Here is a 23,744-nt window from a genome sequence, read left to right as displayed (position 1 = left end):
GGCACCTCCATAGCAACAGTGTTTTTAAAGAGCCAACAGCTGGAATCAATCCAAATGTCCATCAAAAGGAAAGTGGAAAAGCACAGTGGGTATACTGCAACAATGGAATAGTACTGAACCACTGCCATACATCATAACATGGATGAACGTACGAACATAATAAGCAAAAGAAGCCAGATATAAAAAAAACTATATAGTGAATAATTTTATTTATGTGAAATTCAAAATCACTAGGCAATTAGGTAGCAATATTCTATTTCTTACCCTAGGTGATTGTTACACAGGTGGTTTTGTAAAAATTTGTTCACTGAGCCATACTTTTGTATTATTTACCATGATATATTTGCACAATAAATAAAGTTTTAAAAAATCATAAATTGAAACAATAATATCCCTCTTCCTTTATTTGACTTCATTACTCTCCTCTCCTTCTAGAAGCTAAATTCCTTGATTATTTGCCACTGTCATCTATTCTGCATTTCTTTCACCCCAAATCCATTTCAAAACGTTTTCTGTTCTCACTGATAATCAATATAACCTCAGCAATAATCTCCAAGTTGTTGAACGCAATATGTGTTTTTTAAGCCCATCTTTTCAGACTATTTAGCAGCTATAATCAATGCTCATCAGTTTCTCCTTAAAATATTTTCCTTTGGTTTTCCATGTACAACCTTCTCCTAGTTTTCCTCCTATTGCTATAATCATTCCTTCATCATTTCCTCCACTGGCTCAACCCTTTCCACCTATTCTTTAAATATTGAAGTTGTCCAAAGCTAATTCCTAAACACTCTTTTCTTCTCACAATATACCCTCTCAAGTGGTCTCATTCCATCCACTAATTCCATTAGTGTATGCTAGTGACTTCCTCAACATATGTTTTTGGACGTCTCAGTAGAAAATCAAATTCTACTCAAAGATGATTTCCCGGGCACCTCGGTGGCTCAGTTGGTTAAGACTCTCACTTCAGCTCAGGTCACTGTCTCGTGGTTCATGGGTTTGAGCCCTGCATCAGGCTGTGGGCTGACAGCTCAGAGCCTGGAGCCTGCTTTGGATTCTGTGTCTCCCTCTCCTCCTCTCACACACACACACACACTCTCTCTCTCTCTCTCTCTCTCTCTCTCAAAAATAAACATTAAAAAAAAAAAAAGAAAGATAATGATTTTGTCGCAAACCTGATCTTCCTCCAAGGTTCACAATTTTGGTGAATAGCATGATTATCTAGCCAGTTGGCAAAGTCAGGAATCACCTTCTTCCTTCTCTCTTGCAATAAATCTACTACCAATCTATCACCTGTGTCTTCCTAAACAGCTCTCTTCTTACACCAACATCAACTCCAAAAGCATAAAATGGCTTCCTGCATCCACCATTGCCCATAAACTCCATACAACAGGTGCTTTTTTAAAAAATACAAATAATGACATACTTCTTCACCTCCATCCACTATATTAGTTATGCCCCATTGCTCAACTATAAAGATCAAAATGTTTAACAAAGCTTATAATCAGTCATTTTTTTTACTTTCTTTTGACACAAATTCCCTGGCACAAAGTTAACAGCACATGGTTCTATGTCTAGGAAAATTCAGAATTACAAACTTATTTTCCAAGGGCATAATTCTCTTTATATCTAACATCAATATGGTCTTTCATAGTTTTCGATGTGCTCTGATACCTAGATCATCTAATCTGACACACAACAATCCTGTTTTATACAAAGAGCAGAAGCCGATTTCATTTTGACAAATTAGGTATAATTTACTCAAAACTGAAGAAATCCCTCAGGATTTTTTTTTTTTTTTTTGAGAGATATTACATGTGAGCACAGGAGAAGGGCAGAGGGCGGGGGAAGGAGGAGGGGGAGAGAGAGAGAGAGATTTTGAGAGAATCTTAAGTCTCACACCTAGCACAGAACCCAACTTGAGGCTCAATCTCATGACCATGAGATCATGACCTAAGCCAAAATCAAGAGTCAGACACTTCACCAATTTATCCACCCAGGTGCCCCAAGAAATCTCCAGATTCTTGATACACAATCCAGGTATCTTTCTAATACAGCTACCATCTTGATCATTTTTAAAAGGGCTCAAATGCCACATATAAAACCCTGAGGTCATTATATGAACAAAATCTCCTTTCTCTTATTTTAGATTCTGCTTAGTCACTTGCACTACTTTTCTTTCTCTGGATGGTGGTACAGAAGACTTCATTACTCTTGAATGAAACTCCTAATTTTATAAAAATTGTATGCATCCTTATTCTTTGACTTTCCTTTATATCCTCTATTATACCATCACTGGTTATTCTACCCATAGCTGCTCTTTATCTTCTTTTCTGGTTTCTTTTTTATTCCACCCATAAATATGGATTTTACAGTCTCTCCTTTAGACATATGTAGCATTCTTTTTGTGGTTTTAGACAACTACAATGTTCTCCTTTCATTCACCCATCTTCCAAAACCTTGTCCAGTCTTATAAGTGAACTTCATACTGCACTCTGCACACTCTCCCTCCTTAGAAAAATGTTTGCAATTGGTGGAGGAGGCAGGGGCTGGGTTTTCGGCTCACCTAAAAAATCTAGGTGTAAAGTGAAATTAGATCTTTCTCCCAAACCAGCTTCTTCTGTATTCCACATTGTACTAATAGCAGCAACACACTGCCAATACCCAGCTAGGTACACCTGGTGGGTGGCTTAGTCGGTTGAGTGTCCAACTCGATTTTGGCTCAGGTCATGATCCCAGACTCATGATCCACAGTCAGCATGGAGCCTGCTTAAGATTCTCTCTCTCTCTCTCTCTCTCTCTCTCTCTCTCTCTCTCTCTCTTCCTCTGACCCTCTCCCCCACTCACACTCTAAAATAAAAATAAAATAAAATAAACTGCCAATACCCAGTCTAAAAACTGAGACGTCATTTTTAGTAGATGCTAGTAGATGAATGAGAAGTAAGGCAGAAAAGAATGTTTCAGCCAAAAGGCCCCCTGTACAAAGATTCTGAGGAATGAAAAGTTCTGTGCCATTAATGACCTGAAAGCCAAGTGGGGTTGAAATACAGCTTTTGAGGGGACATAAATGGGAAAAGGAATAAGAGTTTGAAGCACTTGTGAGACATCTAAGTGAAAGGTCTAGGAGACAGCTGAAATGTGGACCCAAGCACACTAGAGCAACAGAGACTTACAGCAGCTATTATCTTTGTATGCTTCACATACTTCTCACTCTAAACCTCCCCCCTTACCTGGTAATTGATCTCACCCCCCACTAAGCATAGGAACAGGCACACAGCCAGTTGAGCCAATTCTAGTACTACATCCTTGGCCATTGCAACTATACCAGTAACTGGAAGGTAATCTTCCTGGATCACCGAAAGAATACTTTGTCCTCCTTGATCATATAGCATTATCATAAAGGTATGATCAGAGAGCTCTGAGTAATCACTGCTCCATCCTCGTTAGAGAAGTCAAAGAAGAGAAGCAAGCATTCATAAAGAAGTAGTGGCAAGAAGTGAATGACTAGAAGTTTCAAGCCACTATCCTTTCCAGCTATATGATATGAGTAGGATAAAGAAACTAATTCTCCTGGGGCACCTAGGTGGCTCAATCGGTTAAGCATCCAACTTGATTTTGGCTCAGGTCAGATGATTCCGGGGTCATGGGATCAAGCCCCACATCAGACTCCATCTGCACTGAGCATGGAGCCTGCTTGGGATTCTCTCTCTCTTTCCCTCCATCCCTCTCCCCCACTCGTGCTCTCTAAAATATAAATAAATTGGGGCGCCTGGGTGGCGCAGTCGGTTAAGCGTCCGACTTCAGCCAGGTCACGATCTCGCGGTCCGTGAGTTCGAGCCCCGTGTCAGGCTCTGGGCTGATGGCTCAGAGCCTGGAGCCTGTTTCCGATTCTGTGTCTCCCTCTCTCTCTGCCCCTCCGCCATTCATGCTCTGTCTCTCTCTGTCCCAAAAATAAATAAACGTTGAAAAAAAAAATTTAAAATATAAATAAATACATAAATAATTGCCCTATGAAAACTAGTATGGTGCCTCCTCAAAAAAATTAAAAACAGAATTAATGTATGAGCCAACAATTCCACTTATGGATATATACTCAGAAAAAATTGAAAACAGAAACTCAAAGAGAGATTTGTACACAAATATTAATAGCACAATTATTTACAAAGCCAAAAGATGGAAGCAACCCAAATAACCATCAATGAACAAATAAACAAAATGTGATATATACAAACAATGCAATATTATACAGCCTTAAAAAGAAAAGAAATATATTGTATATAATTATTTATATATATTTTATATAAATTAAATATAATATAGTATACATTATATCATATTAAAAGGAAATACATGCTACAGCATGGATGAACCTTGACATCTGGAGTGAAATATGCCAGCACAGAAAGACAAATGCCACTTACAAAGTACCTTGAGTAGTCAAATTCATAGAGCCAGAAAGTAAAATGGTGGTTGCCAAGAGCTAATGGGAAGGTGAGAATGTGGGGCTGGGTACAGAGTTTCAGTTTTACAAGATGAAAAGAGGTCTAGGCATTGTTTGCATAACAATGTGAATGCACTTAACACTACTAAACTGTACACTTAAAAATGGTTAAAATGGGGGCACCTGGGCGGCTCAGTTGGTTGAGAGACTCTTAATTTCAGCTCAGGTCATGATCTCATAGTTTGTGGGATTGAGCCTCACAGCAGCCTCTGTGCTGATAGCACAGGGCCTGCTTTGGATTCTCTCTCTCCTTCCCTTTCTGCCCCTCCCCCACTCACTCAGGCTCTCTCTCAATTAAAAAAACATCTTTTTAAAAGATTAAAATGGTTGGGGCGCCTGGGTGGCGCAGTCGGTTAAGCGTCCGACTTCAGCCAGGTCACGATCTCGTGGTCCTTGAGTTCGAGCCCCGTGTCAGGCTCTGGGCTGATGGCTCAGAGCCTGGAGCCTGTTTCCGATTCTGTGTCTCCCTCTCTCTCTGCCCCTTCCCCGTTCATGCTCTGTCTCTCTCTGTCCCAAAAATAAATAAACGTTGAAAAAAAAAATTAAAAAAAAAAAAGATTAAAATGGTAAATTTTATGTTATATGTATTTTACCACAATAAAAAAAAATTTGATTCCCTTAAACCAATCACACCTGGAAAAAAAACAAACCTGTTGAATATAAAAATGGATACCTAAGTATAATAATGAGTACTATACTATACTGTAGCATAGTATATATAATGCACTATATAACACATGGAATATAGTAATATACTAGTACTTTTATACTAGAACTGACCAAGTCAAGATGGGCTAGGGAGTGATAAGAATTTCCCCTCACAGGATAGAAGGTTGGCAGTTCTTGTAATACTATAGAAAACCAGCTGGTTAACATGATGCATTTTGGGACTCAAATTATATGCTCACCTTTAGGGAATCTGATAGAAAAATGTTAGGATGTTAAATTGCTTTGGCTACTTCTTGTGCTTTTTCCAGTACAATGCCTCAAGAAAAACAAGCTTAGATATAAACCAGACTGCCTGGAAGCAGAAAGAGAATAGTGACAATGACACTAAGGGACATAATCCCACTCTCCAATGAGTTCCAAAAGCAGTAGTCTCTACCTAACACCAAGTCAAAGTTAATGCAACGATTAAGAATGGAGACACCTAGGAAAACCCAGGATTAGAGAGTCCCAATAAGCCATGTTCCTTAGAATTATCTTCTGTCAGTCGTCAACTACTCAACCCCCAACCATGATAAGTCATAATGAAACGGGCTGCAATCTGGAGACAAAGGGCCAACTGGTACCACTCTTATCATTCCAAACTAAAAAGCAGAGCTTCCAGGCCTGATGAAAGGAGGAGAAAGCAACCACCAGAGCAGAATTTTCAATTAGAACACTGTAACTTTTAATTTAATTAATAGCTAATAGAGTTTCATTAATAATATAAAATAATTTAAATCTATAGACAGCTAATAACCTTCTAAATTATTCTGTAAGACTTTGAATGGCACACTGGACCAGACTGACTTAAGAGATATATTCACAACATTTCATCATAAAGCAGCAGAACACACATTCTTTTTGAGTGCACATGGAACACTCTCCTGAATAGATCACATATTTGGTCACAAATCAGTCCTCAACAAGTACAAAAAGACTGAGATCATATCGTGTATACTTTCAGACCACAACACTATGAAACTTGAAGTCAACCACAAGAAAAATTTGGAAAGACGATAAATACATGGAGGCTAAAGAACACCCTACTATGGAATCATTGAGTTAACCAGGAAATTAAAGAAAAAATAAAAAAAATACATGGAAGAAAATGAAAATAAAAACATAACAGTCCAGAACCTTTGGGATGAAGCAAAGGCAATCATAAGAGGGAAGTATATTATAATAGAGGCCTAACTCAAGAACCAAGAAAAGTCTCAAATTCACAACCTAATCTAACACCTAAAGGAGGTAGAAAAGGAACAGCAAATAAAGCCTAAAGCCAGCAGAAGAAGGGAAACAATAAAGATTAGAGCAGAAATAAATTACATAGAAACAGACAAACAAAACAAAACAAGAAACAGAACAGACCAATGAAACTAAAAGCTGGTTTTCTGAAAGAAATAATAAAACTGATATATCCCTAGCCAGACTTATCAAAAAGAAAAGATAAGGGCCTCAAATAAATAAAATCACAAATGAAAGAGGAGAGATCACAACCAACACCACAGAAAAACAAACAATTATAAGAGCATATTATGAAAAATTATATGCCAACAAACGGTAATCTGGAAGAAATGGATAAATTCCTAGAAACATACAAACTACCAAAACTGAAACAGGAAGAAACAGAAAATTTTAACAGACTCAAAATCAGCAAACAAATTGAATCAGTAATAAAAAATCTCCCAACAAACAAAAGTCCAGAGCCAGATGACTTCCCAGGGGAATTCTACCAGACATTTAAACCAAACATTTAAAGAAGAGTTAATATACCTATTCTTCTCAAACTGATCCATAAAATAGAAATGGGAGGAAAACTTCCAAACTCATTCTATGAGGCCAGCATTACCTTGATTCCAAAACAAGACAAAGATCCCACTAAAATGGAGAATTACACACCAATATCCCTGATGAACATGGACGCAAAAATTCTCAAAAAGACACTAGTAAATCAAATCCAACAGTACATTAAAAGAATTATTCACCACAATTCTTGGACTGCAGGAGTGCTTCAATATTCATAAATCAATGTGATATGCCGCATTAATGAAAGAAAGGATAAGAACCATATGATCTCTCAACAGATGCAGAAAAAGTATTTGACCAAATACAGCATCAACACTTGATAAAAACCTTCACCAAAGTAGGGATAGAGGAAACACCTCAACATCATAAAGGCCATATACAAAAGACCCTTAGCTAATATTCTCAATAGGGAAAAACTGAAAGCTTTTCCTCTATGGTCAGGAACAAGACAGGGATGTCCACTCTTACCACTGTTGCTCAACATAAAATTTCAAGTCCTAGCCTCAACAATCAGAAAAACAAAAAGAAATAAAAGGCATCCAAATGGAATTGAAAGGAGTCAAACTTTCACTATTCATAGACAACATGATACTCTATGCAGAAAACCCAAAAGACTCCACCAAAAAATTGCTAGAACTGATACACAAATTCAGCAAAGTCATAGGATATAAACTCAATGTACATTCTGTTGCAATTCTATACACCAATAATGAAGGAGCAGAAAACAAAATCAAGGAATTGATCCCATTTAAAATTGCACCAAAAAAACGTAAGATAGCTAGGAATAAACCTAACCAAAAAGGTAAAAGGTCTGTACTCTGAAAACTATAGAACACTTATGAAAGAAATCGCAGATGACACAAAGAAATGGAAAAACACATTCCATGCTCATAGGTCGGAAGAACAAATATTGTTAAAATGTCTACACTACCCAAAGCAATCTAGCCATTTAATGCAATCCATATCAAATTACCACCAGCATTTTTCACAGAGCTAGAACAATCTTAAATTTGGATGGAACCAGAAAAGGCTCCAAATAGCCAAAGCAATTTTTAAAAAGAAAAACAAACCTGGAGGCATCACAATTCCAGACCTCAAGCTATAATACAAAGCTGCAGTCATCAAGACAGTATGGTACTGGCACAAAAACAGATATACAGATCAATGCAACACAACAGAAAACCCAGAAATGGACCCACAACTAAATGGTCAATTGATCTTCAACAAAGCAGGAAAAAATATCCAAGGGAAAAAAAGACAGTGTCTTCAACAAATGGTGTGGGAAAAACTGGACAGCAACATGCAAGAGAATGAAACTGGACAACTTTATTACACCATACACAAAAATAAATTAAAAAATGGATGAAAGACCTAAATGTAAGACAGAAAACCAGAAAAATCCTAGAGGACAACACAGGAAGCAATCTCTCTGATATCGGCCATGGCAACTTCTTATTGACATGTCTCCAGAGCCATGGGAAACAAAAGCAAAAATGAACTATAGGGATTTCATCAAGATAAAAAGCTTCTGCAGAGCAAACAATCAACAAAATTAACAGGCAGCCTATGGAATGGGAGAAGATATTTGCAAATGATGTACTGGATAAAAGCTTAGTATCCAAAATCTATAAAGAACTTATCAAACTCAATAGCCAAAAAACAAATAATCCAGGGAAGAAATGGACAGAAGACATGAAGAGACATTCTTCCAAAGAAGGTATCCAGATGGCCAAAAGACACATGAAAAGATGCTCCACATCACTCATCATCAGGAAAATATAAATCAAAACCACAATGAGATACCACTTCAAACCTGTCAGAATGGCTAACATTAACAACACAAGAAACAACAGGTGTTGGTGAGGATGTGGAGAAAGGAGAACCCTCTAATACTGCTGGTGGGAATGCAAACTGGTGCAGCCACTCTGGAAAACAGTATGGAGTTTCCTCCAAAAATTAAAAATAAAACTACCCTACAACCCAGCAATTGTACTATCAGGTATTTTTCCAAGGGATACAGGTGTGCCGTTTCAAAGTGACACATACACCCCAATGTTTATAGCAGCACTATCAACAATAGCCAAAGTATGGAAAGAGCCCAAATGTCCAACGATGGATGAATAGATAGATAAGATGTGGTATGTGTGTGTGTGTGTGTGTGTGTGTGTGTGTGTGTGTACACACACACACACACACACATACATACAATGGAGTATTACTTGGCAATCAAAAAGAATGAAATCTTGCCATTTGTAACTACGTGGATGGAACTAGAGATTATTATGCTAAGTGAAATTAATCAGAGAAAGACAAATAACATATGACTTCACTCATATGAGGACTTTAAGACACAGTACAGATGAACATAAGGGAAGGGAAGCAAAAATGATATAAAAACAGGGAGGGGGACAAAACATAAGAGACTCTTAAATATGGGGAACAAACAGAGGGTTGCTGGAGGGACTGTGGGAGGAGGGATGGGCTAAATGGGTAAGGGGCATTAAGGAATCTACTCCTGAAATCATTGTTGTACTATATGCTAACTAATTTGGATGTAAATGACTGAAATGAAATGAAATGAAATGAAATGAAATGAAATGAAATGAAATGAAATAAAATAAAATATTAAAAAAAAAGACACCCTAAAAGACTCCCCAAAAAACTACAAGTTTCTGTGAATTCAGTAAGTGAATTCACACTTCATAAGTGAATTCAGTAAGGTCACAGGATACAAAATCAGTGTATAGAAATCTGTTGCACTTCTATACATTAACAATAAAGGAACATAAAGACAAATTGTGAAGGTAGTCCTATTTATGATTATATCAAAAATAACAAAATACCTAGAAATAAACTTAACCAAAGAGGTGAAAGCTCTGTATTCTAAACGTGATACCTGAAACCATAAATATCCTAGAAGAGAGCACAGGTAGTAATTTCTTGGATATCAGCTGTAACAACACTTTTCTAGATACATTTCCTAAGGCAAGGGAAACAAAAGCAAAAATAAACTATTTGGACTATATTTTTTAAAAAGTTTCTGTACAGCAGAGGAAACAATCAATAAAACCAAAAGATAACCTTATGAAAAATAAATAAAAATAAAACAACTACTGTAAGTTCAATAGCACACACAGACTAAAATAATTTTCAAGCAAGACCCATCTACATTTCCAGGTGCATTTTACTTCAATAAATCAAAGGCTTTATGGAATATTATGCCAGCAATTCTTACTATTTAAAAACAAAACAACAACAACAAAAAAAAAACAGAAACCAGGCTTAGGTAAAGATTATTTTGACATTTTCTAAATGTTAATTTTGCGATATTAAAATCATTTTGTTTTTTGTTGTGGACATGAACCTGTGCCTTTAAAAATTATTTTCAGTAATCCCTATCAAAATAACACCAGCATTCTTCACAGAGCTAGAACAAACAATCCTAAATTTAGATGGAACCAGAAAAGACCCCAATAGCCAAAGCAATCCTGAAAAAAGAAAACCAAAGCAGGAGGCATCACAATCCTGGATGTCAAGCTGTATTACAAAGCTGTAATCATCAAGACAGTATATACTGGCACAAGAACAGATATACAGATCAATGGAACAGAAAAGAAAACCCAGAAATGGGCCCACAAATGAATGGCCAACTAATCTTTAACAAAGCAGGAAAGAATATCCAATGGAAAAAAGATAGTCTCTTCAGCAAACGGTGCTGGGAAAACTGGACAGCAACACGTAGAAGAATGAACCTGGACCACTTTCTTACACCACACACAAAAATAAACTCAAAATAGATGAAAGACATAAATGTAAGACAGGAAGCCATCAAAATCCTAGAGGAGAAAATAGGCAACAACCTCTTTAACCTCAGCCACAACAACTTCTTACTTGACATGTCTCCAGAGGCAAGGGAAACAAAAGCAAAAATCAACTATTGGGACTTCATCAAGATAAAAAGCTTCTGCACAACTAAGCTAACAATCAACAAAACTAAGAGGCAACCAATGGAATAGGAGAAGATATTTGCAAACGACATATAGGATAAAGGGTTAGTATCCAAAATCTATAAAGAACTTATCAAGTGTAACACCCAAAAAACAAACAATCCAGTGAAGAAATGGGCAAAAGATATGAATAGACACTTTTCCAAAGAAGGCATCCACATGGCTGACACATGAAAAAATGCTCAACATCACTAATTATCAGGGAAATATAAATCAAAACCACAATGAGACACCACCTCACACTTGTGAGAATGGCTAACATTAACAACTCAGGCAACAACAGATGGTGGCAAGGATGTGGAGAAAGAGAAACCCTTTTGTACTGCTGATGGGAATGCAAACTGGTGCAGCCACTCTGGAAGACAGTATGGAGGTTCCTCAAAAAATTTAAAATAGAACCACCCTACAATCCAGCAATTACACTACTAGTTATTTAACCATAGGATACAGGAGTGCTGATTCAAAGGGCCACATGCACCCCAATGTTTATAGCAGCACTATCGACAATAGCCAAGTACGGAAAAAGTCCAAATGTCCATCCACTGATGAATGGATAAAGAAGATGTGACAGGGGCGCCTGGGTGGCTCAGTCAGTTAAGCGGCCGACTTCGGCTCAGGTCATGATCTCACGGTCTGTGAGTTCGAGCCCCGCGTCGGGCTCTGTGCTGACCGCTCAGAGCCTGGAGCCTGTTTCAGATTCTGTGTCTCCCTCTCTCTCTGACCCTCCCCCGTTCATGCTCTGTCTCTCTCTGTCTCAAAAATAAATAAACGTTAAAAAAAAATTAAAAAAAAAAAAGATGTGACATACACACACACACACACACACACACACACACACACACGTACAATGGAATATTACTCGACAATCAAAAAGAATGAAATCTTGCCATCTGAACATGTATGGAACTAGAGCATATTATGCTAAATGAAACAAGTCAGAGAAACACAAATAGACGATTTCACTCAGGTAGAATTTAAGATAAAAAACAGATGAACATAAGGGAAGGGAAGCAAAAATAATATAAAAACAGGGTGGGGGACAGGGGCGCCTGGGTGGTTCAGTCAGTTAAGTGTCCGACCTCGGCTCAGGTCATGATCTCGCAGTCCATGAGTTCAAGCCCCACGTCGGGCTCTGTGCTGACAGCTCAAAGCCTGGAGCATGCTTCGGATTCTGTGTCTCCTCTCTCTGCTCCTCTGCCTCTCATACTCACTCTCACTCTCTCTCTCTCTCTCTCTCTCTCTCTCTCAAAAATAAATAAACATTAAAAAATTAAAACAAAAACAGAGTGGGGAACAAAATATAAGAGACTCTTAAATACAGAGAATAAACTGAGGGTTGCTGGCAGGGTGTTGGGTAGGGGGAAGGACTAAAGAGGTGGGGGCAATAAGGAGGACACTTGTTGGAATGAGCACTGGGTGTTATATGTAAGTGATTAATCACTAAATTCTATTCCTGAAATTATTATTATACTATATGTTGACTAACTTGGATTTAAATTTAAAAAATAATTAAAAGCTAAGGGGCACCTGGATGGCTCAGTCAGTTAAGCGTCCAACTTAGGCTCAGGTCATGATCTCACAGCTCGTGAGTTCAAGCCCCGTGTCAGGCTCTGTACTGACAGCTCAGAGCCTGGAGCCTGCTTCGGATTCTGTGTCTCCCTCTCTCTCTCTGCCTCTCCTGCTCTCACTCCGTCTCTCTCCCTCAAAAATAAACATTTAAAAAATAATAATAATTAAAAGTTAAAAAATAAAAAAAATAAAAATTATTTTTAATATTTCACGTATGTTGTATAACAAGCTTTTGCTACTATCTGGCACTAATATTTCCAAGATGACAACCATTTGCTTTGTTATTAAGGTAAGTAAGCTCTCTAGGGGCACCTGGGTGGCTCAGTCAGTTAAGCATCCAACTTTGGCTCAGGTCATGATCTCACAGTTTGTGGGTTCAAGCCCCACATCACGGTTCTATGCTGACCATTCAGAGCCTGGAGCCTGCTTTGGATTCTGTGTCTCTCTGACTCTCTCCTGCCTGAACTCTGTCTCTTCTTCAAGAATAAACATTTAACCTCCCCCGTTCATGCTCTGTCTCTCTCTATCCCAAAAAAATAAAAAATAAAACGTTAAAAAAAAAAAATTTAAAAAAAAAAAAAAGGGGGGCGCCTGGGTGGCGCAGTCGGTTAAGCGTCCGACTTCAGCCAGGTCACGATCTCACGGTCTGGGAGTTCGAGCCCCGCATCAGGCTCTGGGCTGATGGCTCAGAGCCTGGAGCCTATTTCCGATTCTGTGTCTCCCTCTCTCTCTGCCCCTCCCCCATTCATGCTCTGTCTCTCTCTATCCCAAAAAAATAAAAAATAAAACGTTAAAAAAAAAAGAATAAACATTTAAAAAAAAAAAAGGAAAGAAAGAAAGAAAGTGCTCTAATGCTAAGCCTGGCTGGCTCAGTCAATGGAGCATACAACTCTTGATCTCAGGGTTGTGGCTTTGACCCCCACACTGGAAGCAGAGATTACTTAAGAATAAAATCTTTAAAAAAAAGAAAAAAGAAAGAGAGCTCTCTAATACTTTCTGACATCCACAAAACAAAATATACTTCCAGAAAAGAAGAGTCTGAATTCAAGAGGAAAAGATAGAAAACAAAAGATGAATAGTTACCTAGTTATTAATGAAGGAAAGGAAAAAAGAAGGAAGGATACACTAGTAAACAAGGCAATTTAACAGTCATAAAAAGAAAGAAAATCAAAGATATAAGAAGCTTTCAAAGGCAAACATAGTAGGAAAAGTTTATAAGTCATAAATAATTACCCATACAAATGAATTTTTATTTCCCACAAAGAGAGCCCAACAAGTTGCTATTATTTGAATGAATCAGCTAATAAAGAATCCAAAATGCAAAAAAAAAAAAAAAAAAACAATTTGCAGAAGTGCTACTTAGCCTCTCTCTCCTGGACAGTAGCTTAAAGAAAAAAAAATACAGCATCACATTTTCAAAGTCTTAGAGGAGATGAAGACTCAAGAGTATGATATCGGTCAAAGACCCACTAGGAAATGAAAATAATTCAGTGTGTTCATAACTGAGAATTTAATAAAGACAACTGGTTACAGACGACAGAATAGCTGAGAGACCAAAAAAGGAACTTTGAGGCGCCTATTGTATTAACAACAGTAGGAAACCATTACCACCCCTAGGCTAGGAAGACAGAGAGTAGAGGATGCTGGGTCATCTGGCAAAAACTGGAACACCAATGGAACTGCCTGGAAGAAGCTAGAACGACAGAGGAAATGCAGTCATTAACAGAGAGAGGAGAAGGAATAATACTCTTCCCTTTCTCCCATCCTCTCATTCAATTTCTCACCAATGCCTCCCAAACTCAGCAGAAGACAACAGACATGGTATCATGGGAAAAAGACAATGGGCAGCCACCTTGCAAGGGAGCAGGATGGAGCAAAGAAATGGAATGCAGGAATGTATCTGAGAACAAAAGAGCCAACCCAGACATAAATCCTGTCCAGAAAAAAATGTTAAAAGTCTAAAAAGTTCAACAGTAATGATAAGTGTGCAGTTATAAATCCTATACAACTGATCAAACATTAACTTCTCTAAGAAATCTTTATGTCCTAAAGCTTAAGGCTAGGCACCATATGTTACAGTTACTTTAAGACTTGTACAATACAGGGGCGCCTGTGTGGCTCAGTCGGTTAAGTGTCCAACTTCAGCTCAGGTCATGATCTTACTGTTCGTGAGTCCAAGCCCATCGGGCTCTGTGCTGACAGCTCAGAGCCTGGAGCCTGCTTCGGATTCTGTGTCTCCCTCTCTCTCTGCTCCTCCCCCACTCATGCTGTCTCTGTCTCTCAAAAATAACCAAACATAAAAAAAAAAAACTTTTTTTAAAGACTTGTACAAGTTCTAATGAAGTTTCCATAGTGTGGTTACGTTACTTTTTCAACTAAAAATAAATTTCGTTCGAAAACTAAAAACTTACTGTAGAGAAAGTAATCTAAAGTAAGAATTCTCTTTTTAGAATTAGGTCATCCTCCAACAAACATTTAATTCATATGTTCCAAAAAAGTTAAAACCATACCATTTAAATCTGCATTTTCAAATCTGACCCAGACTATTTTCTCCTTTTCTTCTGTCAGAGGTGTTCCACTGTAAGCCTGCATAGTAAATAGAAATGTTTGAATAAAAATGTTTTACAGTTATAGTATTATAGATGTTCAAGACAAAAAGTAACTTAAATAAAGCCAATCTTATCTCTTTCCAACTTCACCAAGATGTTCCAACATCTTAGGAACTAGCACATTTTGTAATATCTTTACTCCCAAAGAAAGTTATATAGAACTGTGATAACCAAGAAAAGGGGTTTTAACTTACTAAAGAATTGCAGAAACCTAAAATACAACGATCATAGTCTATTAGGAAACATCACTATAACTGAAAGGCACTCAAAAACCTACATCACCCCCTATATTGATCAACAAATAAGAAGGCTTAAGAAACAAACAAAATTGGGGCACCTGGGTGGCTCAGTCAGTTGAACATCTGACTTTAGCTCAGGTCATGATCTCATGGTTCGTGGGTTTGAGCCCCATATTGGGCTCTGTGCTGACAGCTTGCTCAGAGCCCAGAGCCTGCTTCGGATTCTGTGTCACCTTCTCTCTCTACCCCTCCCCCACTCGCACTTTGTCTCTGTCTCTCAAAAATAAATAAATGTTAAAAAAAATTTTTTTTTAAAAAAGAAGAAAAAAACAAAACTACCACACGTATCTATTTAGTCTCAGGTGTTTATGATCATGTAACTACACTCTACCTAGAATTTTCTAACATATTACTTTCTGCTTGCCTCCAGTTCCAGGTAGAAGACAAGAGCCAGAGTTGGGGGTGAATAAAAAAGTACAGTTATTAAACTTTTTAAGTCTCTTATCTGGCTTCTAGACCCAACCTATTAGCTGGTTTCTGCAGGCCAGCAAAGTTCACAAAGATAAGCTTAGCTGCCATGAAATCATAAGTGTCAACGGTGTCCATCCGTATTTAAAGGGAGTCATTGCTGCATAAAGCAAATGTTTCCATTTTAAAATGTTTAAAAATTGTATATATTTATAAGCATTTAGAATGTCAACAAAAGGCCTGCAACATTTTCAATTATAAAGTGGTACCCAGTTCACAAAATAATTATTTAATATAAACTGTACCAAAAGCATATAAAAACTACCAACCTGCATATAATTTGTGTTATACTCGACCCACTTTAAATTTCCATGCCAGTTCACAGCCCTTGTACCTTGTATGATAACTGAAAAGTATCTACATTGGGTGCCTGGGTGGCTCAGTCGATTAAGCATCTGACTCTTGATTTTGGCTCAGATCATGATCTCAGTGGTAAGACAGAGCCCGGCATTGGGCTCACACCGGCCATGGAGGCTGCTTGAGATTCTCTCTGCCCCTGCTAGTGCACACACTCACACACAAACACACACACACACACACACACACACATACATACACATGCACGCTCTCTCAAAAAAAATTATCTACATTGAAAATACTACTAAAAGACAAAATTACTTTAATAAATTTACTACGTAAAAGAAATTATCTTACAAATCCTTACAAATCTCATTGCCTTTTAAAAAAAAAAGTGAGATGCGTATAGAGTAGTTAATTCCTTTGAAGAAGAGGAGAAAACCTGCACTATATCTAACTAATTTATCAACTTTATCTTCAACTGCCTCATCCTCACCTCCTTCCTCTTTCTTTTCATGCTTAAAATCTTTTGTAAAAATAAACTTTTTATTTTGAATAATTTTAGATTATTAAATACAGTACAAAGTTCTCATATATCCCTCAACCAGTTTCCCCTAATGTTAACTATCTAATCAAATCTGACTTTACCATGGAACATTTCTCAAAACTAGGACACTGACAGTGATGCATTACTATTAATTAAGCCCCACACTTCATTTGGATTTCATCAGTTTTTCCACTAATGTTCTTTCTCAGTTCCAGGATCCAATCTGGAATAGCACTGTGCATTTAAGACAACTTTTTCTCCCCACATCACGCTCTCCTTTCATCTGGTAAAGCAGTAACATTTTTCAGAATTTTCTTCAGTTTAGCAGATTTATCACCTGCAGCATTATTCAACATTCTCTCAATTCCTCTGCAACATTTGCAAGATGTTCTCCTTTGATTTCTGAGTGATATGCAGAACAAAACAAAGTTGAATGAGGTCTTTCAGTGTACTGGGATTCTTGAACTTTTCTTTCCCCTTCAGGGGAAAATAAGACTTTCAAAACAAGCCTTGTCTACTTTTGCTATGTCTTCAAGTTCTCCTCTCTCCTTAGCAGACATGGTGTTCTTTACTAAGCATTCTTGAAAAAAATGTGAAGCTGAGGCATCTGAGTGCTGTTTCCTGTGTGCCTTCCTGCAGGTCTGCACAAAGAAGGCATGTGACATCATGTCATTTTGCCTCTTAGCTTATGATATCTCTTGCCCATGTGTAGGTATTTTATTCTTAGTGAGGCACATACTCACCCAGTGCCCATCCAGCTTTCACTTGCTACCTTAATGGAGGTCAATATCAACGTACCACACAAAAGTCTCCTGCCGAGCACTGATTATTAGCTCTCCTTCTTCAACCAAGATGCAATTACTCTAGCCCTCTTATTTACAATCAAAACTTCCACCCCATTATTTACAGTATTTCGTTATTTTCCCTTTTATTCCTTACCAGGTTTCTACCACATATACCCATTCATAAGCATAAGGTTTTTGTTGAACTTTAAAAGACATAGTTACAGCCATTGTAGGTATGTTGTATTTTTTTGTTGTATGTATATGTTTTGTTTCTTTTACCATATAGAAATAACCTCCCTTTTGCCAAAAAGTATAATTGTTAATTACCGCAAATTATTCTATAGGGATAACGTACTATAATTTGTTTGACTGCTATTGACATTTGGGCTGGCTATAATTTTTTTTAAGTTTTTTTAAGTTTTATTTATTTTTGAGAGAGAGAACAAGTTGGGGAGAGGCAAAGAGAGAGGCAGACACAGAATCCAAAGCAGGCTCCAGGCTCTGAGCTGTCAGCACAGAGCCCGTTGTGGGGCTCAAATTCACAGACCATGAGACCACGACCTGAGCCAAAGTAAGATGCTTAAGTAAGACTGAGCCACCCAGTGACCCCTGGGCTGGCTACAATTTTTTACACTGAAATGTAGAACTTTCACACATAAACACTGAAATGAAAAATTCTGAGCTTTAACTTTTTCCTTGCTGAATTATTTATTAATAAATTTTCATAAGTACAATTACTAGATCAAACAGCACAGCTAAGGGCATCTAAAAGGCATCAATGACATCTGCTGAACACAATGGTAATTCATTCTATCTGTAACAGCTGAAGAAGCTGATACCAGTCTAACAACACATTTTCCCCCTTTTGTGGCTATTTGGAAACCCAGAGAATAATTTCTAGGCTCCATGAATTTGACGATTTCCAGAACAGGAGTTGGAACATAACATCAGCAAAAAACAATTTTTCCGAATGGTTGACTGCACAGTACCACTGGGGGATTCTGGATTAAATATGGGGAAAAAAAGACCAGAGGTCACCAAACACCAAATCTGGCCCACCACCTGTGTTCATAAATAAAATTTTATTTGAATATGGCCATGCCCTTTCCTTTACATAAAAAGCAGTACTGAGTAGATGCAACAGATATTGTATGACCTGCAGAGCTTACCCGGCCCTTTGCGGGAAAGTTTGCCAACTACTGCTACACAAGACCATGAAGCCTTAAGGAGAAGCACCAAATATCCCTTCAGTGTAACACAGTGCCTGTCCCATAGTGGGTGCTCAAGTAAATGTCTGCTCCCTGAATTTTTGCTTTCTTTCCAGAGTAAACAGAATAATGACTTACATATTTCTTGAATGAACATTCTAATTCTTAGATCCATGACTACAGCTTTAACTCCACAGTTGCTACTTTGATCCAAATCTTCACAATCAATTGCACAGATTATCCCCTTTCTAATGTAGTAATGCTCATAAACACTATATTAATCTTATACCTTCCAGAACTTTTACCCTATCAGTTTTAAGAACCCCCTTTTGTCAATCTATTACTCAATCTGGTATTCTTGTTTCTCTACCAAACTCTCTATTCCCTCAAAGCCTCTGACCACAGCCTTTCTCCTCCAGCCGGCAAGAACTGCTTGCCATGCAGGGTTTCCACTAACACAAAAGGTGCCTTTGTAAAAATGTGATAAAGAGGCACTCCAGGGGCAGGCAAATTACAAAAAATTTTAAACGCCCCTTCCTTGGAACTAGTTTCATGCCAGGGCTCAGGGCTTAAGAGAAAGAGCAGTTTGTAGAGCCCAGGTTGGATTTCAGTCCCAGGTTGCTCTCTAGAACTATTCTTCTGTACATAGTCTAAGATACTCTACAGCCACAGCAATTCCTTTGCCTACCATACCCAGGTAGCCAGCCTCCTCCAACATCAAATACGCAAGCATTCCATTCATTTTAACTAATGCTACTTTTGATATCCTTTGGAACTTGACTCTCACTCTTTCTCTGCTATGCATTCTCTTAGCAATTACACATTCAGTCTGTACTATCATGTAGAACACTTACTGATATGCTTGTTTTAGCAATTTTACTTCCCTTAGTAACCAAGTTCCTCAAAAAAGGAAAGCATTTAATATTCCTTTTTTTAAAGTTTTTTTAATGTTTTATTTATTTTTGAGAGAGAGCGAGCGAGTGCACGCACAAGTGGGGGAAGAGCCGAAAGAGAGGGACAGAGGATCTGAAGTGGGCTCTGTGCTGATAGCAGCAGCCCGATGTGGGGCTCGAACTCACAAACTGTGAGATCATGACCTGAGCCAAGGTCAGACACTCAACTGACTGAGCCACCCAGGCACCGCAAGCATTTGTTATTCTTTACATGCTCCTATGAACCTTGTCATTGTGACCTATTTCCATTAGAGTTGTCTGAACATAATAAAGGAATACCAATACCCCGATACTTTAATTTATTTGATAAATACAATTTATTTAGTATAACTGAGATCTGGATTTTAGACTTTTCTAGGATGTGGTCATAAAGCTGAGACACTGGATCTATGAATGTCCTTTTCTGAACAGTGCAGTTACAGATCCCTTGCAGTCAGGAAATACTGACATCACCACAAGGAGAAAATAACTTTCCCTTCAGTAGTTCCACGGAACAGTGCTTCCCACAGCTACTGTTTCACAAGAATCACCAGAGGCTCAAACTGGATGCCACCTCAATTCCACTGAGTCAAACTCTCTGGGAAAGGGGCCTGGAAATTATTATTTTTAACACATGAGCCAAGTGACATTTATGTTAAGTCTGGACAACACTGCACTAGATATGATCCCAGAAGGGCTGCTCTTATTCTTTATTGTTACATTTATATAGATGGAACTCTGTATAAGTTAGAGTAACAAGGTATACTCTACTTGGCATATAAATACTGCTCAATATGAAAAAGATATAGATTTGTGTTCAGTATAGTATTTAGTTAATATAATATCTAGTTAATAAAATGCAAAATATATACTTTGCATTAATCACTTCAGACAGGCAACATTTAACGAGGACAAGAGGAAGATTCTGGAAATAGAACCCAACTAGAGAGTCCCAAGTCCCATCTCTCAACTAATATCTCACCTTGATTCTGTTTATGAGAGCAAGTCCTGAGGAATGATAATTGTGCCACTGTCAGCACAAAACTAAGGCACATGTAATACTAACAAGTATGGTTCTACCCTACCAATGCTCAGGATGCTAAAACATCAAAAGTCTTTGTGAAGTTGATGAGACCTGTGTCAAGTTTAGGAAAGACAACATTTCAGAACTTTCCTGGCCAATGGTTTTACTACTGGGGCCTACTATTTCTGAAACTACACAGACACTTACCTGTGGTACAACATCCTGTAGAAAAGTCACAACACTTTCCATGTAGGACTGCTCCCTGGAAAGGGGTGAAATGGATAAAATTTATCCTGACAGCTTAAAACAAAACATGAAAAAGTTCTTTCTAAAGTCACTTAAAATATTTAAAAAAGAAAAAAAACCAACTCTCATCAACTGATAGTTCTGCAACCCTGCTTTCTAGTTTCTTTGAATATGTTATTAAGTGAAATGCAAATGAAATTTTAATATTTTTAAACATTGTCTCTTCTTAAAAGTCAGGTTCTCTTAATTTGACACAGATATTCTAACTTGTATTTGAAAGAGTTATGACACAAGGCTATGGCAGGACCTTCCTCTTGAGTCAAAGCAAAAGAATTTACCAGAGCAAGAAAAACTGTTGCTGATGACTCAGTATTTCATGACCTTCTCTTTAAATTGGTTACGTACCTAGTCTCTTACCTGTATACAGCAAAATGAATCTGTATTTTGCTGCAGGTGCAAAATTAGGAGATACTAAGACATCCTCACAGAACTTTTGCAATAGACAAGACATGAGGAAGTATTACAATGCATAGAAGTGAAGAAAAATGATACTGTTAGGGTCACTGAGATATTTTAAATAGGAAGTATATGGATATCAGCAAGTGGGAAAAAATTCTTCAAAATACCAAATCAATTCATTTCATTTCATGTGAAAAATTACACTTAAAGAAAATCATAGGAGTTATCCTAAATCCTATAAAAAAGCGGTATGCCTTAGATAGCTACCAAAACTGATTAGGCCTAAAAAGAAAAAAAAGAAAAACAATTTGATTAGGCCTACCTCTCCAACCTTATTTTCCTGCCACTCTCCTAACTTACTCCGCTTCAGTCTCCTGCAACTTCAATTCCTAAAACAGACCAAGCTCCTTGAATCAAAACCTTTACACCAGCTTTGTTCCTGTCAGGAATCTTTCCCATACTCTTCCATCCCTTTCATATCTCCAGCTTATGTGTCACCTCCTCAGAGAGGCCCTTCCTGACAGCCTAAGTCCTACTCCCTACTATCATTCTCTACCATAGCACACTGTGTAGTGTTCAAGCCTATAGTAACTTAGTGTTCCTCCCACTAGAATATAAACTCTATTACAGAAAGGAATCCAACTCTCATTTTCCCTTCTACCTCCAGAATCTACAATCCAGTACTTTAGGCATGGAGTGGATGTTTGAGCATTATTTGTTAAAAGAATACAAATAAATAAAAAACTTTTTTAAAAAAAAACACTAAAATTATGTATTTAATTAACAAAAAAAAGCAATATATGTTGAATACCAATATGGTAATGCAACATACAATACTGCCTAAGTGCACAGGCTCTGGAGACAAACTGCCTGGGTTTTATCCAGGTTCCCCTTCTTGGCTGTTCCCAAGGGCAATTTACTTAATTTCTCCCTGCTTTGGTATTCTCACCTATAAAACAAAGGCTGAGAGGGAGGGGGAAAAAATGAAGACTGAAATAGTACCTAACTCATAGCTAATAACATGCTTAACTTGTTCCATGGCCCATAGTTAGCAAAGAAATATGGCCCCAGGAAATACAGGAAGGAAAAAAAGGAAGTGTTATAGTAAAATACATATACTTTTCTTAGTCTGAAAAGGCAATCTTTATGTAACATGCTAAACTGCCCAAGGGAATAATACAAAATATTAACATTCCCTTATAAACATTTTAAAAGGTAGAAAACAAGTTTCACCTCATCCAAATACTGAAGGATCTTAATTGTCCACCCTAACCTACTTTATATAGGTCAACCTCCCTATACTCCATTTACGAAAATAGCTTGCCTTACCCATATCTGTTCACTCTAGTCCCTTTGCCTAAAATGTACCTTTGATTCTAATTGTCTAAACTCCATTCAGCCTTTAAAGTACATTATGTTAGCTTCTTAATAAAACCCTTTAGGATCTAAAATACTAAAATATTCCCATTAAATACTCCCACTAGAATACTCCTTTCAATTCTCATGCTGTTGTGCTGGCATCTTTTTTGTTAATTATAGTGATTTCAAGTATACATATCTTTTTTTAATGTTTATTTATTTTTGAGAGAGAAAGAGAAAAACACAGAGTGCAAGCAGGGGAGAGGCAGAGAGAGAGAGAGAGAGAGAGAGAGAGAGAGAGAGAGAGAATCTGAAGCAGGCTCCAGGCTCAGAACTGTCAGCACAGAGCCCAATGCGGGGCTTGAACTCATGAACCATAAGATCATGACCTGAGCCGAAGTCGGATGCTTAACAGACTGAGCCCAAGTGCCCCTCAAGTAACATATCTTAAAACCACGTTAGATCACATGCTCCTAGGAGTGCCTGGGTGGCTCAGTCAGTTAAATGCCAACTCTTGATTTTGGCTCAGGTCATGATCTCAGAGATCATGAGATCAAGCAAGCACAGAGCCCACTTGGCATTCTCTCTCTCTCCTTTTTCTGCCTTTCCCCTTGCTCACGTGCACAAACATGCGTGCCCCCTCTCTCTAAAAGTGAATAAACATTAAAAAAAAAGATCATATGCTCCCAGAAAGTATAAATAGGCTTTGTCAAAGAATGCTTAAAATATAGAATGTACTCTTTATGACACTGACTCTGAAACTTTCTGACTGAGACTTAGAGTAAGAGATACATTTTACATCAGGATCTGGTGAACATATACATACATATGAAAATATCCATGTGTGTGTTACAAAAGAATACTCCCAATTATATTTTCTATTATATGCTATTTCATTTTTTAAATAATGGTCCTGATCCACT

At 37.7% G+C, this 23,744-nt stretch overlaps 1 protein-coding gene across 1 annotated transcript in view; it reads right to left on the bottom strand.

Annotated features, from left to right (window-relative positions):
* Nucleotides 1-23,744, bottom strand: part of BCAS3 (BCAS3 microtubule associated cell migration factor) — a 617,319-nt gene that overhangs the window by 591,068 nt on the left and 2,507 nt on the right. The window contains exons 5-6 of the mRNA XM_011289076.4: nucleotides 20,965-21,019; nucleotides 15,099-15,174 (exon numbers count right to left, since the gene is read on the bottom strand). Of these exons, the coding sequence (XP_011287378.3) occupies nucleotides 15,099-15,174; nucleotides 20,965-21,019 (131 nt within the window). The remainder of the gene's footprint in view (nucleotides 1-15,098; nucleotides 15,175-20,964; nucleotides 21,020-23,744) is intronic.

The sequence above is a fragment of the Felis catus genome, chromosome E1 (assembly GCF_018350175.1).
Source record: "Felis catus isolate Fca126 chromosome E1, F.catus_Fca126_mat1.0, whole genome shotgun sequence".
NCBI lineage: Eukaryota > Metazoa > Chordata > Mammalia > Carnivora > Felidae > Felis > Felis catus.
Note: the sequence above shows the minus strand (reverse complement) of the source record. Positions and strands in the feature narration are given on the sequence as shown.